The 18,288-nt window shown below is 42.0% G+C and overlaps 1 protein-coding gene across 1 annotated transcript; it reads left to right on the top strand.

Annotated features, from left to right (window-relative positions):
- Positions 1–16,246: 16,246 nt before the first annotated feature.
- On the top strand, positions 16,247–17,413 carry LOC123993177 (cytochrome c oxidase subunit 8B, mitochondrial-like). The gene is made up of 2 exons (XM_046295044.1): positions 16,247–16,535; positions 17,188–17,413. The coding sequence occupies exons 1-2, from the start codon at positions 16,293–16,295 to the stop codon at positions 17,281–17,283; spliced, it is 339 nt and encodes a 112-aa protein (XP_046151000.1). The 5' UTR covers positions 16,247–16,292; the 3' UTR covers positions 17,284–17,413.
- The last annotated feature ends 875 nt before the right edge of the window (positions 17,414–18,288 follow it).

The raw sequence follows: 18,288 nt of genomic DNA, 5'->3' as shown, positions 1-18,288 counted from the left end.
ACTTTTTTGGTTACTACATGATTCCATATGTGTTATTGAATAGTGTTGATGCCTTAACTATTATTCTACAATGTAGAAATTAGTCAAAATAAATAAACACCCTTGAATGAGTAGGTGCTGTACTGTATATTAGACAGGGTTTCTATCCTACTGTGATATCTGTCAAGTTTGTGTCTATTTTTACTCTTTCGATCTTAAAATAGAGTAGGATATCCACTGAACACAGGAGTTCTCTGTGATGGATTTTTTTTTAGTTTGATCTTTTCTAATCACCAATTTGTGTGTTCTATTCATGTGTTCTATTCATGTGTTTTTCTAATAACCTATTTCTGTGCTCATGCAAGTGACTGATTGAATGAATCCTCACCATCAGTATCTGCAATTTGGCAGTACACCCAGAATTTTGTTTTGAGAAAGGGATATCTCAGTTTCAAGGTCTCAGCTTAGAGAGAAGAGGCGTTGTGAGGCATTGGTCACATGAATTACCCAGTACTGATTGGTCACATGAAGGAAGCAAACGTTAATGATGAATTAATTATGAATGATGAATAAGCTAAATCATGCAAATACAACTTGTCTGTATAAGAGAACTAACGGGACTGCCCCGGGTAGAGCTCCTGATCGACATGTGTACTTGGTGCATTGAGTCGGTTGGAGCTTCTACAGCATACTGATAATAAAGAATGTTTAATTTAAGTAGAATTTCCACAACACCTCTCAGGTCACTGAGATGTTTTATCAAAGACACGTTTAATACAATTCTTGATTTTGGCACCAGGAACCATTCATCTCCTTAAGCTTCTTAGTCCAGTCTAGCTTCCCAACATCCAGATATACAGTGCCTTCGGAAAGTATTTAGACCCTTTGATATTTTTTCACATTTTGTTACGTTACAGCCTTAAAATAAAAATCATCAGAAATCTACACACAATACCTCATAATGACAATGCACAGACAGGTTTTAAGAAATGATTGCAGATTTATTGAAAATAAAAAATATAAACCCGATATTTACGGGTTAAGTATTCATACCTTTTGCTATGAGACTCATAGCAGACTTTTTACAATGTAATTGGAGTCCCACTTGTGGTAATTTCAATTGATTGGACATAAGTTGGAAAGGCACACACCTGTCTATATGAGGTCCCACAGTTGACAGAGCATATCGGATTCCCCTCAACTATTCCAGGCGCATCTCTGTGTGTGTTTTGATTTGTGTTCCTCCTTCCTGCTCCGAAGTCAAGGTGAAAAATTCCGGGCGAATTTCCCATCCTGTGGATCATGAGCCTAAACAAACATTCTATGGAATCATCTCTCGAAAAATGGGCAAACTCCAGTAAACAAATAAGCAGGTCTGTCATTTGGGCTAACACCAGAGCTTGCTCTGTAATAATAAATTGCCTCCATCATCAGTGAAACTACCTATAGTACCTGTCTATCCATGATCTTCTTGCACCCTGACGTAAATCAGGTAGGGAAAAATTCTACCTTGCGCAGTAATAAGTATCCTCTCCACTCATAACTCCACATTATGCAAAAGATCAAACATTTAGTCCCACATTCTTTGTGCCATACACCACATGCCGTGCCAACTCAAAATTACACACAGACCCAAAATATACACCCTGTATTATCGCCTTGCCTATGATGTGATTCTGTTTCATAGAATGGAGACTGCATTTGATTTGACATTCAGGGAAAAAGAGCATTTAAGAGCTATAATAGCTTTTTTGAGGAACACCCAGTTAGCAGCTAGATACACTTTGGATAGTTCTGAAGTGTCTGGCACGTTACTATGGGCCTATGAGAGAAAACGATCCCAGCCGTCATTGTCCGTGTGGATTCATGCAGGAAGAACAGCATGTCAAAGATTCAATGGAGGTGTGTGTAACAATGGTCAGACAGGTGTCGGAGGTGGGACATTGGAGGGAATAACAGAGCATATTGCTATGGCTATGGCCACACTTATCTGGCAAAGCATCGACAGCTCTATGAGTTCTCAATTTCCTCATTCTTCCTGTTTCAATGGCGCTCATTCTAACTCGTCATAATGTGCTCTTATTGGTAAATAAAACAACCCCGGAGAGAACAATATGTCACAAAAACAAAGACAAGGACATTTTTTAAGTGTATGTTTTGTACTGTTTTCGCTGTCATGGAAACGGTATGGGTTGAAGTTCTTGTCATAGGCTTTGTATGAAGTGAATAGTTAAAGTGAAGTGAACCCACAAACAAACATTCGAGTGTCTTTATATACTGTATTCTATTGGTACTGTATATAAAGTAAAAGTCAATGGCCATGTCCAAATAACCATGCTAGTGTACTAAACAGCATGTGAAAAAATAATGTTTGATAACACGTGAAAATTCCAAAATAGTTCCCCCCCGAATGCGTCATTAATTGCGCGATTGTGTAGACTCCCGTCATTCGTTCATTTTGGCACAGCTCGTCAATTTATCTGATTATCAGCTGTTGTCAACAAGTCCGACGAGTCCGACAAGACACGTGAGTTCTACTAGATGAGTACACCGTTTTGAGTACGCAGTTTAAGTATGTAGTATGCAAGTACGGGTATTCGGACTCATCCAGTATCCCAGCTTTTCAAAAGTGCACTGACACCAATGACTCAGGATGTATCCGAAAGCATCTACTGTAATGCTATTGTATCAGGCATATTCCAGTATGCTGACACCTTAGTTTTTCTTTCATCTTTTATAGTCAGTAATTCCCTTTTGATCAAAGAGAGAAACACAGGATGTAAATAGAAATACTGTACATCCCCCATCAAGAAACAAACCTGTGATTTGGCAGAATTCTCTATGACTGTATGGACCAACAGAGGACAAAGTGTGACCCACGCTCACACAGTAGTCTTCTTGGGATATATTTTCAGACCCTGTCTGTGTCTGACAGCATTGTACACCTGAGTAGCAGTCAGGGAGGACAAACACTGCAGTGGCTAGGCAAAATTGTGAAATGCTATTTCCTATAAGCCATAAATTGTACAGTAATATATAGCCACAGGTTGACTATTATAGCCGGTAACACTTATCCTTTTACGTGTGTAACTAGACAGTAATAACTGTAGTTACAAAGCATCAGAGCGGTTTGAAAATCTAGTACACACTTCAGTAATTAGAGTGGGTTACACCCAGTGTCTTGCAAGTGAAACACACCAATTAAATCCAGTCACATTTTCTCCTTATGGCGACTATATGACAGACAGTCGGGTCAACGCGGTCAACAATTCTGAGCTCAGTGCCAATTCGGTTGTCACAGGCAACCGGGGTGTATGTGCCACGTTGAATTGGGGTGACATATGGGGTGCGAAAATGAAGTGAAATTCAGATGGTTATAAAAGATGTGAAAACCCTATGAATCTCTGCTGTGTAGCAAAACACAACTACCGTACATCACACGAAATGGAACAATGGGTGTCGTCTGTGTTTCTGTCAGGAGGCTTGCGTGAGTTTAAGGTTCCTTTGAAAACAAAGGCCCTTCAGCTGTTAAAAGGGTGGGGACTACACAGGAGGATCAAAACCCAAGGTTGTACGTCCACTTGAAACTGTCAGCACAACGATTGATATGCGGTGTCTAACAAAGAGAGTTAGAATGGAAGACCGTTCTGTCACATAATATCAAGGTCCTTAAAGCAATAAATGGCAGCACTAAGTTATATAGTGAACTACTTCAGACCAGCACGTATAGGGCTCTGGTCAAATGCAGTACACTAGAGGGAACAGGGTGCCACTTGGAATGCAGGCTGTGTCGGTCATCCGGCCCCTCAAACAGCGCTGATACGGGCCAGACAGTCAGACATGACAGACAGACAGACAGACAGACAGACAGACAGACAGACAGACAGACAGACGCTATGGGGGGGGGGGGGGTGTATGATCTGACAGAGAACATTTTTGGATGAGGTACAGCACAAATAATGTCAAGTTTGTGGTGAAAACTTTGGTTGGGATTTGGTGAGTGTGTGGAGGTTGTTGTAAGAGGGGGAGATTTGTACATTAAGTGATTAAAATGGGTGTATTATTTTGGGGAACGGTATGGCAGGTATGTATGTAGATGTATTGCCTAACTTTTTTTTTACTGCAGTGGGCTAAATCACACAGAATATTTCTTGGTCATCTTGAACAAATCTACTTTGAAACCAAAGTACACATCTCTTGCACACGGTTAAGCTCTTACAAAAATGAGACCCTTGTACCATGTCTGATATAGAGTGAAAATGTTGAGTTTGCATCCCAATCTTACACTTTATATACATCACAGAAGACTGAAACATAACAAAACCATTTGACATAGAAACACCAGATTTTCTTTGTTTAATATTTTTGTATTAATTCTGAATAATATGAATAACATTCCAGCCTTGAGGCCACTAGAGGGCGATTTGGTCATTTGACTGCAGGAAAGGGTTGTAAAACACAGAGATTTAATTTGGTCTGTGTTTCATTTTGATTAAGAGGTATGTCTGGACCCAGACATAGTACATGATGTTGCACTTTCCTCTATGGTGTATCTGCATTGTGGTATTAATCCATTGCAACTGGCTGTATTCTAAACTGGATTCAGCTCTCAGATTTACGTGACATCCAGAAAAGATGCATCTGGTGATGAAACAAACAGAAATGTGTATCTGTAACCTTACCTAGATTGATCCTTGGGGACCACATCTATATGACCTGGATGACATGTTGAACCTTTGTTGACCTGGTTTCTCAGTTGGAACAAGAAACAAAGACAGTGGTACGGGATGTAAAACTTGAATTCGTGTTCGGCTAGCTAAAGGTCATTTCTTCCTCTACTTCTACTTGTTTCTTCCAACAAACAAAAATGTCTGCAATTTGTTCAGAGTTAAAAAAAAAAAATCTAGGCTTGACAGACAGGGACGAGCAGTGTCAGTCTCATAGTGCCCAAACAAAACCTACTGTTTGGTCAAAGCGGGAAGGAGGAAGGAGGCCCCGTTCAGACTAGTGATTGATCGAAGTTAACCGTGCCAGGGTGAGGGTTATGGATCGGCGCTAGAGGGACGTAAAATCATTTCCAAATACTCTTTATGTAACCGTCTTAGATGGAACTGGTATACTGTAAGTAGTTGTGGTTTTTCCTTTTGTCGCTTCTGTTATTTCTGTGCATAATATATCTTCATTTAAGACTCCAAAGTAGCCTTTGAAAAGCCATGTATGAGAAAGAAACGCACGCAGCAAATCCTGTTATGTACTTACTGAGGACAACAGTGCCATCCTTTGCTCGTATGAAGCAATGGGAAACATAACCATTACGTGGCCCTGATCTACTACACTGTCTGGCAAACTGGTTGAAGTCTATGACAGAACTGGTTGAGCTCAGATTATTTCATTGTTGACAGTAATCCCCCTGTGTGACAGCTAACATTATCTTTAGAACAATTTTGGCAAGGAACAAATGTTTACCGCAAATACGGCAGACATATGTTGCTTTGTCTTCCATCCTGACATTTGACCAAAGAAAGAACCACATTGTGAGGAACAGAGTCATAGAGAGAAAGGTGCTATTGTTCGTCGCCATGACTCGTGTTCAGTTGCTTGTTTGTCCCGGTTTCTGTGTCATCCCCAGGGCTGTGAGTGTGTGATTGACTGGCTTGGAGGGTCCACAGACTCCACACCACAGGCCTCTTGTTAGTTTCACTGCAGCAGAAACAAAGACATCATTCTGTTTAGGGCCTTAATATGCCCCAATGACGTGGGCTACAAAAGTGTTGTGTGTTAAAGTGTCCAGATAGCTAAACCATTCCATGGGAGTGTTAACCCATTAAAAATAATGAGCTTCTTTCCTCTCCTCCAACTGGAATCACTTCCATGACGATGAAACGTCTCTCACGTGTGTGTGTGTGTGTGTGTGTGTGTGTGTGTGTGTGTGTGTGTGTGTGTGTGTGTGTGTGTGTGTGTGTGTGTGTGTGTGTGTGTGTGTGTGTGTGTTACTCTTGGGTGAAACAATGGTTTGGTCACAGGTCTGTCAGTGCTGAATTTGACCAGTTTAACTACATGGACCAGGTCACATTTTTCCCGGACGTCTTAATTGCCTCGTGTTTTACTATCCGCAAATAAAGTACAATTGTAAATGGTTGTTAATCAGTACTTTTTTTTCCATTGATACCAGTCATAAGAATATACCACAGTTTGGTTCATTGTTTAAGGTTACAAATGGTACAATTTTGACATGGTAATGTGTGAAAATGATATGCAAGACTATAAGAACCCCCTTCCCTTCCTCCTCCCACAATCCCAGGTCCCCATACAGCTGACCCTCCCAACCTATCCCCCCCCTCACATGATCACCACAATGGCTATTCCAGCTATGCTCTCCCAAGGTTTTCCAGCGCACAGCTTTGACCTACTAAAGTGGCTATGTTGGTATTGCACTTCAAACTATGTGTAGGCAGGTTGTTGAGGATTCAAACCTTCTCCAACAGCCTACCGTAATTTCCGGACTATAAGCCGCTACTTTATTCCCACACTTTGAACCTCGTGGTTTATACAATGACGAGGCTAATTTATGGATTTTTCCCGCTTTCACAAGATTCATGCCGCCAAAAAACTGAGCACCGTCACATAATGTGACGTAAATCGAGCGCGCTCAAACTTCCCATCATTCTGATTACGGTAGTAATTTTGTCACCCATATCATGGCAAAGACACGGAGAAATGCATATGATGCAGCTTTCAAGTTGAAGGCGATCGATCTGGCTGTTGGAAAAGGAACTAGAGCTGCTGCATGGGAGCTTGGCCTTAACGAGTCGATGATAAGACGTTGGAAACAGCAGCGTGAGGAACTGACTCAGTGCAAAAAGACAACAAAAGCTTTCAGAGGGAAGAAAAGCAGATGGCCCAAAGTATTTGCAGCCACTCGACATCAGTGTAAATCGTGCATTTAAGGTGACGCTCCTTGTTCAGTGGGAGGCTTGGAGAAATCCTTCACTAAAACGGGCCGCAGGCGAAGAGCATCTTATGGGTCCTGACAACGTGGAGCATTGTCAAAAAATCCACTATCATCAACGGGTATCGAAAGGCTGGACTGCTGCGTGTTGAAGGGGCAGCATGAGCTCAGCAGGGTATTTGCCTCCGGATGAAAGTCAGGAGAGCGACAATGAAAACGATCCAACATCGGATGAAGCAATCCTGAGGCTATTCATCTCTGACACTGAAGGAGATGACTTCAGTGGTTTCAGTGCAGGAGGAGGAAGATAGTGACCAATGACTTTCTTGGTAGGCTACTGTTTTAATTTTTGTTACAAGCCGTGTTTCATTAAAGCCTATTTATTTTTGTTACAAGCCGTGTTTCATTAAAGCCTATTTATTTTTGTTACAAGCCGTGTTTCGTTAAAGCCTATTTATTTTTGTTACAAGCCGTGTTTCGTTAAAGCCTATTTATTTTTGTTACAAGCCGTGTTTCGTTAAAGCCTATTTATTTTTGTTACAAGCCGTGTTTCATTAAAGCCTATTTATTTTTGTTACAAGCCGTGTTTCGTTAAAGCCTATTTATTTTTGTTACAAGCCATGTTTCATTAAAGCCTATTTATTTTTGTTACAAGCCATGTTTCGTTTAAAGGCTGTGTAAAGTAATTTGTTTCAATGTGTACCGGTAGGCACCTGCGGTTTATAGACATGTGCGGCTTATTTATGTACAAAATGCATATATTTTTATAATTCAGTGGGTGCGGTTTATATTCAGGTGCGCTTAATAGTCCAGCAATTACGGTAATTCATCATTTTAGAGGGGGTGCTTCCACAATAATGGGATTTGCACCATATACAAGGTACATTGGATTCTTTACACAACACAGTAAGACATTATTCCATTACGAGAGCTTTTCATGCTTTTTTAATTAAAAGAAATTAATTAATTAATTAAAAGAAAGCTTTACTTTTATACTTACTTACAGACCATCAGGCTTGATTGAGCTGCTTTTTCTTGAGCTGCCTGTACTTCCTTAAACCTTAATTTGTTAAAAAACCATTGACAAAAATGTATCATAATAACATCCTTTTTTTGGTCAGTAGGTACCCAATATAACAACAGGTGATGGTCTCTTGGACAAAGTAGCTCAGATAGATAGAGCTTGTCTGCCTTCCTGATTTCTGTAACTGTTAGCTGACCTGTGTAATATTGACAGAAGCTCAGAACCACTTGTATGGCCACTCTGACAGAGCTCTAGAGTTCCTCTGTGGAGATGGGAGAACCTTCCAGAAGGACAATCATCTCTCCAACACTCCACCAAATCAAAATCAAATCAAATTGCACTGGTCACATACACATGGTTAGCAGATGTTATCGCGACTGGAGCGAAAGGCTTATGCTTCTAGATCCAATCAGGCCTTTAGGCCAGATGGAAGCCACTCCTCAGTAAAAGGCACATGGCAGCCCGCTTGGAGTTTGCCAAAAGGCATTTAAAGATTATCAGACCATTAGAAGCAATATTCTCTTGTCTGATGAAACCAAGATTGAACTCTTTGGCCTGAATTCCAAGCGTCACGTCTCGAGGAAACCTGGTACCATCCCTACGTTGAATCATGCTGGTGTCAGCATCATGCTGTTGGGATGTTTTTCAGCGACGGGGACTGGGAGATGAGTCAGGATCGAGGCAAAGATGAACAACAAATTACAGAGAGATCCTTGATGAAAACCGGATTCAGAGAGCTCAGGACCTCAGACTGGGGTGAAGGTTCACCTTCCAAAAGGAAAACGACCCTAAGCACACAGCCAAGACAATGCAGGAGTGGCTTCGGGACAAGTCTCTGAATGTCCTTGAGTGGCCCAGACAGAGCCTGGACTAGAACCCGATCGAACATCTCTGGAGAGACCTGAAAATAGCTGTACAACAACACTCCCCATTCAACCTGACAGAGCTTGAGAGGATCTGCAGAGAAGAATGGCTAAAACTCCCCAAATACAGTTGTGCCAGGCTTGTAGCGTCATACCCAAGAAGACTCGATGCTGTAGTCGCTGCAAAAGGTGCTTCAACAAAGTACTGAGTAAAGGGTCTGAATACTTATGTAAATGTAACATTTTTTATATTTTTTTATACATTTGTAAATATATATATAAAAAAACAGTTTTTGCTTTGTTATTATGGGGCACCATTGATTAAATATAAAATGTACAACCAAATGTACATGCTGCCCTTGCTGTCTCTGCCTGTCCGGTTCCCCTCTCTCCACTGGGATTATCTTTCTCTAACCCAATTACAGGGGCTGAGTCACTGGCTTACTGGTGCTCTTTCATGCCGTCCCTAGGAGGGGTGCATCACTTGAGTGGGTTGAGTCACTGACGTGATCTTCCTGTCTGGGTTGGCGCCCCTCCTTGGGTTGTGCTGTGACGGAGATCTTTGTGGGCTATACTCCGGCTTGTTGGTGGTTGAAGATATCCTTCTAGTGGTGCGGGGGCTGTGCTTTGGCAAAGTGGGTGGGTTATATCCTGCCTTTTTGGCCCTGTCCGGGGGTATCATCAGATGGGGCCACAGTGTCTCACGACCCCTCCTGTCTCAGCCTCCAGTATTTATGCTGCAGTAGTTTATGTGTCGGGGGCTAGGGTCAGTTTGTTATATCTGGAGTATTTCTCCTGTCTTATCTGGTGTCCTGTGTGCTTTTAAGTATGCTCTCTTTAATTATCTCTCTCTCTTTCTTTCTCTCTCTCTCGGAGGACCTGAGCCCTAGGACCATGCCTCAGGACTACCTGGCCTGATGACTCCTTGCTCTCCCCAGCCCACCTGGCCGTGTTGCTGCTCCAGTTTCAACTGTTCTGCCTGCGGCTATGGAATTCTGACCTGTTCACCGGACGTGCTACCTGTCCCAGACCTGCTGTTTTTTTTCTTTCATTTCTCTAGAGACAGCAGAAGCGATAGAGATACTCTGAATGATCGGCTATGAAAAGCCAACTGACATTTACTCCCGAGGTGCTGACCTGACTGTGATTATTATTATTTGACCCTGCTGGTCATCTTGGCCATGTTCTGTTATAATCTACACCTGGCACAGCCAGAAGAAGACTGGCCACCCCTCATAGCCTGGTTCCTCTCTAGGTTTTTTCCTAGGTTCTGGCCTTTCTAGGGAGTTTTTCCTAGCCACTGTGCTTCAACACCTGCGTTGCTTGCTGTTTGGGGTTTTAGGCTGGGTTTCTGTACAGCACTATGAGATATCAGCTGATCTAAGAAGGGCTATATAAATACATTTTATTTGATTTGATACATTCATCACATATAGCCAACTTTGTAAATACAATTCAGGGATGGCCACAATTGCTCTTGACAGCCAGCTGTGCCTTCAGAGACTCTGGGTTCGCGCCCAGGCTCTGTCGTAACCGGCTGCAACCGGGAGGTCCATGGAGCGATGCACAATTGGCCTAGCGTCGTCCAGGTTAGGGAGGGCTTGGCCGGTAGGGATGTCCTTGTCTCATCGCGCACCAGCGACTCCTGTGGCAGACCGGGCGCAGTGCGCACTAACCAAGGTTGCCAGGTGCACGGTGTTTTCTCCGACACATTGGTGCGGCTGGCTTCCGGGTTGGATGCGCGCTGTGTTAATAAGCAGTGCGGCTTGGTTGGGTTGTGTATCGGAGGATGCATGACTTTCGACCTTCGTCTCTCCCGAGCCCGTACGGGAGTTGTAGCGACGAGACAAGATAGTAGCTACTAAAACAATGGGATACCACGAAATTGGGGAGAAAACGGGGTAATTTTTTTATTATTTTATTTGCTCTTGACACGATACAGGTTTTTGCAGACTTTTTTGTTCAAGCCCAGTTCTACCACACCTGATTCTACTATTTATGGTCTCAATGAACAGTGGAGGTCTTGATGAACAGCTGAGTAGTAGAATCGTCTGTGGTAGCACTGGGCTTGAACAGAAAAGCCTGCATAACGCTGTGGATCGTCAAGAGCAATTTTAATAACTCCGGACACAAACACTGCAGCAAATGACAAACTGCTGAGAAACACTTTTAAAATACAAGTGCAAAACTCTGAAGAAAATGTATAGCCATATTTACAATTCTGAAATTGGATAAGTGCTCTGGATCCTTAAAAATAAAACATCAGCTACAAATGTCCTAAATAATGTTGTATACAGCTGTCGTACTCCAACTTATAAATGGCAGGATAAAAATGAAAACAGTTGTGAGTGCTCACAGATTTGAAACAGAACATACATTTGAATTATTGATAGCGTTGGCATAAGTTGTTTGCCAGTTCCACATGGGCCAGTTTGCATTTATCTGTGACAGATGCCTGATCACAATCTGCCACTCTGCCATAAAGCAAAGTGGCGGATTGTGGGGATGGTGTGCTTCTCATGGATTAGGGCAACGCCATCTTTCTTCCTTGGGAGTCTATGAGCTGCTCTCTCTTCTGTTCTAGCAAGACGTACGCAGTAGTACACACCACCACACTCACTGCCACTTGCCTACCACTCCACGAATCCAAAAAGGCTCTTCTAAGATCCACCTAATAAATGCAAATGGGAACTGTGTGTCAAAACTATAAGCTAAAGAGAAGGGTCAAAATGTTTCTTCTGAGAGGCAAATGCCACGTGTGCTCCCTCTCTGGCCTCTAGGTCACCTGTCACCATCGTTACGTGGATCAGCATATAATGACACTCACCTGGTCTCCATCACCTCCTTGATCACCTGCCCCAAATATGTCACTCCAGGTCACTCCGTTCCTTCTCCAGGTGTCATTGTTTCTCTTTCAGTTTCCTGTCTGTGAGTTGTTCGTGTTTCTTGTTTTGTTCATGTTCATTGGTTTATTAAATTATGCACTTCCTGAACTTGCTTCCTGAATCCCAGCGCACATCGACGGGTTTCCATAACTTAGCGGGATCGATAGGCTGCCATGCCTCAGCCGGCTCGATAGGCTCCCATGCCTCAGTGGGCTCGATAGGCTCTCAAAGCCACATTCAGCTCACTAATAACAACCATCCCATTTTTCATGTAGGACAATTTATCTGTATGCATTTATTGATTGAGTATCAACATATAGCGGTGGCAGGGTAGCCTAGTGGTTAGAGCGTTGGACTAGTAACCGGAAGTTTGCAAGTTCAAACCCCCGAGCTGACAAGATACAAATATGTCGTTCTGCCCCTGAACAGGCAGTTAACCCACTGTTCCTAGGCTGTCATTGAAAATAAGAATTTGTTCTGAACTGACTTGCCTAGTTAAATAAAGGTCAAATAAAAATAGCTACCTTAGTAACCTAGGTTTGACCTCAACCACTTTTTATCATGACTGACTGCTGCCTGGCTGGTGCAGTCGGCAAGCTGTTTGTGTTCTTGAGTTGCTGAGTGACCGAGTTGCTGGCCCGTTTTTTTAGAACTCTGAGATTTGACTGAAAAAATATGAAAATTCTACAAAAAGGTAGCACATCATTGGTTATTAATGGACAGAAATGAGCATGTGAGAGCGATAAATTACACTTTTAATAAAAACTGTAAACACTGAAGCACGATTGAGCACACCAGCTGTTCAAGACGACTTTTTGATCACGTTCTCCATAGCTGATGTGAGCAAGACCTTTAAACAGGTTAACATTCACAAGGCAGAGGGCCAGATGGATTACCAGAACACGTATTCAGAGCATGCATGGACCAACTGGCAAGTATCTTCATTGACATTTTCAACCTCTCCCTAACTGAGTCTGTAATGCCTACATGTTAGATCACCATAGTACCTGTGCTCAAGAAAGCAAAGGTAACCTGCCTAAATGACTACTACCCCATAGCACTCACGTCGGTAGCCATGAAGAGCTTTGGAAGGCTGGTCATGTCTCACATCAACACCATCATCACGGAAACCGTAGACGCACTCCAATTTGCATACTGACCCAACAGATCCACAGATGACACAATCTCAATCGCACTCCACACTGGCCTTTCCCACCTGGACAAAAGGAACACCTTTGTGAGAATGCTGTTCATTGATTTAGATGCACTATTGTAAAGTGACTGTTCCACTGGATGTCATAAGGTGAATGCACCAATTTGTAAGTCGCTCTGGATAAGAGCGTCTGCTAAATCACTTAAATGTAATATAAATGTTCTTAACTGACTTGCCTGGTTAAATAAAGGTCAAAAAAATAAATAAAATGTACTAACCAAAAAAGTGTTAAACAAATCCAAAATAAATTTCATATTTGAAGTTCTTCAAAGTAGCCACCCTTGATAACATCTTTGCACACTCTTGGCATTCTGTCAACCAAGCTTCATGAGGTATGCATTTCAATTAACAGGTGTAAAAAGTTTATTTGTGGATTTTTGTTGCAAAAACAATCAAGCGCTATGATGAAACTGGCTCTCATGAGGACCACCATAGGAAAGGAAGACCCAGAGTTACCTCTGCTGCAGAGGATAAGTTCATTAGAGTTACCATCCTCAGAAATGGGCAATTAACTGCACCTCAGATTGCACCTCACAGAGTTCAAGTAACAGACACATCTCAAACATCAACTGTTCAGAGGAGACTGTGTGGATCAGGCCTTCATGGTCAAATTGCTGCAAAGAAACCACTACTTAAGGAACACCAATAAGAAGAAGAAACACAAGCAAGAAACACTAGCAATGAACATTGGACCAGTGGAATTCTGCCCGTTGGTCTGATGAGTCCAAATCTGAGATTGTTGGTTCCAACCGCTGTGTCTTCGTGAGAAGCAAAGTAGGTGAACGGATGATGTCCACGTGTGGTTCCCACCGTGAAGCATGGAAGAGGAGGTGTAGAAAATAGGAAAAATAACCCTTGACTGGTACCAAACTTTTGGCTGGTACTGTACATGCTCATGAACCCAACGCACACACACACCAACACGCGGGCACGCATGAACACACACACGCGCACCCACACAGTCATGTGAAGTGCTACCACACTCTGTTTAGTCCAGAGCTGGAATTCCCCCCACAGATAGTATGTAACTGTTGCAAATTGACACCTTAGACATGTAAAGCAATGCCTTAAAATGACCTCATTCAGTCTGTCTCGTTGATAGTCAACAATACAAGACAATACTCCCTCTCCGAAAGCCCTGCATGAGCACATATCTGGTATACTGCACATACACTATAATACATGTTGACTAGGTTGCCAATGGGTTACTTGGAGCTTAAAGTAATTGGCAATGTCCTAATCGTGCGTGTATTTTTTAATTGATTGTGAAGCAGTTATTGCTTGTCATGGTCTGACATTGGTTCTAAAGAGCCGCTACTAATTACATGGAATCCCTTGCCGTTGTGCACTTGGGCAAGGCACTTAACCGCTTAATCTGCTCCAGATTCACTGCTCCGCAATTGACCCTGACTTCCAACCCCTTCTGGTGTGTGTCTGTTTGTGTGTGTGTTTCTTGGGTGTTGGGTTTAAAGCAAATGGACATTACCAGGTACACTTTAAATAGCAGGACTGAAGCAACAATTTCTAATATACAGATGCAACCTCCTCTTTATATCTCCCACAGACCTTTTTCCAGGTTGGGATGGTAGTAGGCTAGTCGTCTTCACAGGATAAGCCCACCGAAATAAATCCCCATACATTTTTTTGTGATGCCCATTCGCCATCTAGTGGCGTTCAATGGTAATCAGTTGAGCGAAAAATAAAAAAAAGTGTTGTATTTATTGTATTAGAGGTGGTTTAACTCCATTGTTTGTGAACAATGACTTTGTATATCTTCAAAATCTAACATGACGTCGTCTGATGTGTCACAAAGTCATGTAGGCTGCTGTATGTCTAGCACACACCGGGGATAAATGGACCCTGAACTGCACTGCACTACTAATTGTTCAACAACCACCGATCCAGCTGTGTTCCCTCGCACACTTGTCATCAGAAGAAATGAGACTCACAGGGCTGATGTTTTTTTCCTTCTTTTCTGCCACCATGATACAAGAGCTGCAACATCACCAATCTGTGTCTCTGTAAGAGTGGAAATATCATGCTTTTCAATGAACTTCACCCACTGTGTGGAGGTCGAGGTTTCCATAGAAAGCTTAGAAGTCATCACCCACTACATTGTATTAGGCATTAGGATGAAATTCCGACGGAATTAATTGCACTCGCTACTGTAAATTGCTCTGGATAAGAGTGTCTGCTAAATGACAAACATTTTAATGTACAAATGAATGTTTGTATACAGGCAGTCCGTTCAGCACTCCTCAAGGTCCCGTTCTATTGTGTTTTATCAACACACAGCCCAGTGATACGTGGCCACTACCAGATATTATCACGTTAAGAAACGATGAAGAGTAACAAGCCATTTTTAAGATAAGGTGATGGTGATTTATTTTATTTTATGTGACAACAAGCACCACAGCATCATCTGCTGGATATAATGGTAATCTGAAGGACAGCTATCACCTGACTTTAAAGGAGAAGTTTGCTTTTTTTTAAACAACCAAATCAACGACAAATAATCAGTAAATGGCATGTTATAGAAGGGTTCACACAAGTTTTTTAAATAATAATATATAATATCATGTAATGACACAATTTCATATGTACAACGTCTAAAGACCTGCATCACTATACTGAGAGCTTTCCCGTTTCTAAAAGGACGTACTTTAGGTGTTTTTTTGGAGGCTTTGTTCGTGGTTTTTTTTAGATCCCAGTACTGCACAACGAGGATGAGGAAATGAATCACTGGTTGGGATAAGTTGATCAAAAACAAGTGAAATCGCAAAAAAAAGTGTCTGGTCCCTTTTATAACATAAAAAGATAAAAAAGATATTTGGTTATAAAAAAAAGCTAAAAATCTCATCCTAGTGCTGTGTAGAATAACTATGTGATCCGTTATAATTACGGCTAATATAGCTGCAGGTTCAAGAAACAGACTTCTGTGTGCAATGGTCTGGGGACAAGTTCAGTAGGCTACAGCTGTGACAGCCCTATAAAATGCCTCAATAACATTACACTATACAGCAGGGTCAGTCATACACATGACACACACGTTTTGATTTTTTTCATTGCAACAATAATAGCAATAGTTCCACATACTTTACCCGAAGTTCCGAACATACCCTGTTTGAAGATTACGCATATAAACTAGTTTAATTCTGTGAGTGGTGACAGTTGTTCTTGCGTTCATTTGCCTCGCGTTGCAGTAGAAGTTCCGGCAGGGGTAACATGAGTACAGCCTATCAACTGGTCCCAGCCAGCCAGCCTGTCTGTGGAGCCGAGCCTTAAACGCTGTTGATCTGACCAATTAAATATCCGGAGGCTGTTTCAGCAGGAGGGGTCTTCAAATACGTCGACTCTTTTTTAAATTTGCTATGACCTTATGTTCCACTTGGCAAGTGGACAACACAAATCAACGGCTACTTTTGGGACATCGAATACATTCTCCCGGGCACAAGACAGAAAGAGTCACCACGACTATTGGGTTGGGGGAAAAATACACGAAAGAAGAATCATGTCGGGGATCAGAGGTTCTGTCAATTTGCTAAGGGTCGCAGTGAGGTCGCAGATCGTCTCCAAAGCCACACTTTCGCACAAGCCTGCGAAGCACCACTTATCCGTGGGGGTAAGTCGACCACATGCGGAAGGTTGCTGCGCACGTTCCCTTTCTAGAGTTCGCCCTTTCGCTACGAATCCGTGTTATTTATTTCGATTTCAGACTTTGGTTTGCCTTGTGAGGCTATATCAACGTCAGCTGGTTTAAATGGGGAAGTGCGCAAAACGACATTATCACTGTAAATCCATTCAAGTAGGCTAGTAGCCTGTTGCACGCGTGACTATTTCAAGTTTTTAATTTTATAGATGTGTTTGGCATCGATAACTATACTGCTCACACGGGCCCCCGCCTTGTGGTCTAGCTCATGTGCATGGAGCCCACTTGAGATTGTGCCAATAGTGTGACCTTGTAAAACTTGACCAGATTGTGCAGAGTTCGATTTAAAACTAGCTCAGTTTGTGAAGGAAACTGAAATAGAAATGGCTCACCACTGTCACTGGACTGTATCCTGTATTTTGCTAGAATAATGCAATTCTAATTTAAATGAATCTGCCAATTGCTTTAATATATAATTTGTATACGAGTGCAAAGGCGTGCATGTGCAATGAAACCAATAAATGCCCTTCTTGGCCTGACAGCTGTTATTAATGTCTCTTGAGACTGTTTTCCAAGATGAAATTGTTACAGGTCTTAACATGTGTCATGTGATGTTTTCATCCAGGAGCAAGCCATTGCTATGACGGCCTTTTTCATCACCATCCTGGGGCCCTCTGGTTATGTCCTGGCTCACCTGGAGGACTACAAGCACCACTCCTAAGTGGACCTGTCCTGGCTGGCCCCCAGGCAACCTCACCTGTGGATTACTCCCGATGACGTCTCCTAAAAACCCTTTTTATGAGTGCCGATTCTATTAATGAATGTACCAATAAATGAATGCCCCAGCACTATGAATGCGTCATCTTCAGATCTAAACAATCACATACATTTACTTTTTAGAGCACCTACATTTTTAAGCAGATAAGGTGGGCAGAAGATTGATTTCGGTTTCTCACAAAAAATAGACAGCGTATATATTCTATTCTGATAGCGAACAGTCTTGTAGTGCATTTATAAATGTGTGTTTTTGCCTCCCAACAAATTGTATATGGGTTATACAGCATTATTCAGTAATGCGAGACCTGTGACTCAGCCCTATTTAAGAACCATTCCATTCGGTCTTTAAAAAGGGGTGCACTCTGCAGTAAATGTGATGATTAGACTATTGTGGTATTGCCAATACGCAAGTGGATTCGAGAGTAACGAAAATTGAGGCACTGCCAGCAAACAAGTTAATTAGTAATGCCTAATGGGAAGAATTGCAGGTTAGGCCTATTCCTTCAGGGTAGGCCTATTCATTCAGCATGGCCAAGAATATAGATGTAGCCCTTTACTGCAGTCAGTGAACAAAAGCGCTCCTCTTGACCTCATGGGTGGAATGTTATTACTACTTTTCATAATTTCAACATAAATATATATTTTTTAAACGAGGAAAATCCAGTGTTTCCATGTCAAACAGTTTTGTTATATTTGAGTCTTCTGTGATGTACAGTTGAATTTGGAAGTTTACATACATTTAGGTTGGAGTTATTAAAACTTGTTTTTCAACCACTCCACAAATTTCTTGTTAACAAACTATAGTTCTGGCAAGTCGGTTAGGACATATACTTTGTGTATGACACGAGTAATTTTTCCAACAATTGTTTACAGACAGATTATTTCACTTATAATTAATTGTATCACAATTCCAGTGGGTCAGAAGTTAACATACACTAAGTTGACAATG

This window comes from Oncorhynchus gorbuscha, linkage group LG02 (assembly GCF_021184085.1).
Source record: "Oncorhynchus gorbuscha isolate QuinsamMale2020 ecotype Even-year linkage group LG02, OgorEven_v1.0, whole genome shotgun sequence".
Taxonomy (NCBI): Eukaryota; Metazoa; Chordata; class Actinopteri; order Salmoniformes; family Salmonidae; genus Oncorhynchus; species Oncorhynchus gorbuscha.
The sequence above is the reverse complement of the archived record's forward strand: the minus strand, read 5'-3'. Positions and strand labels throughout refer to the sequence as shown.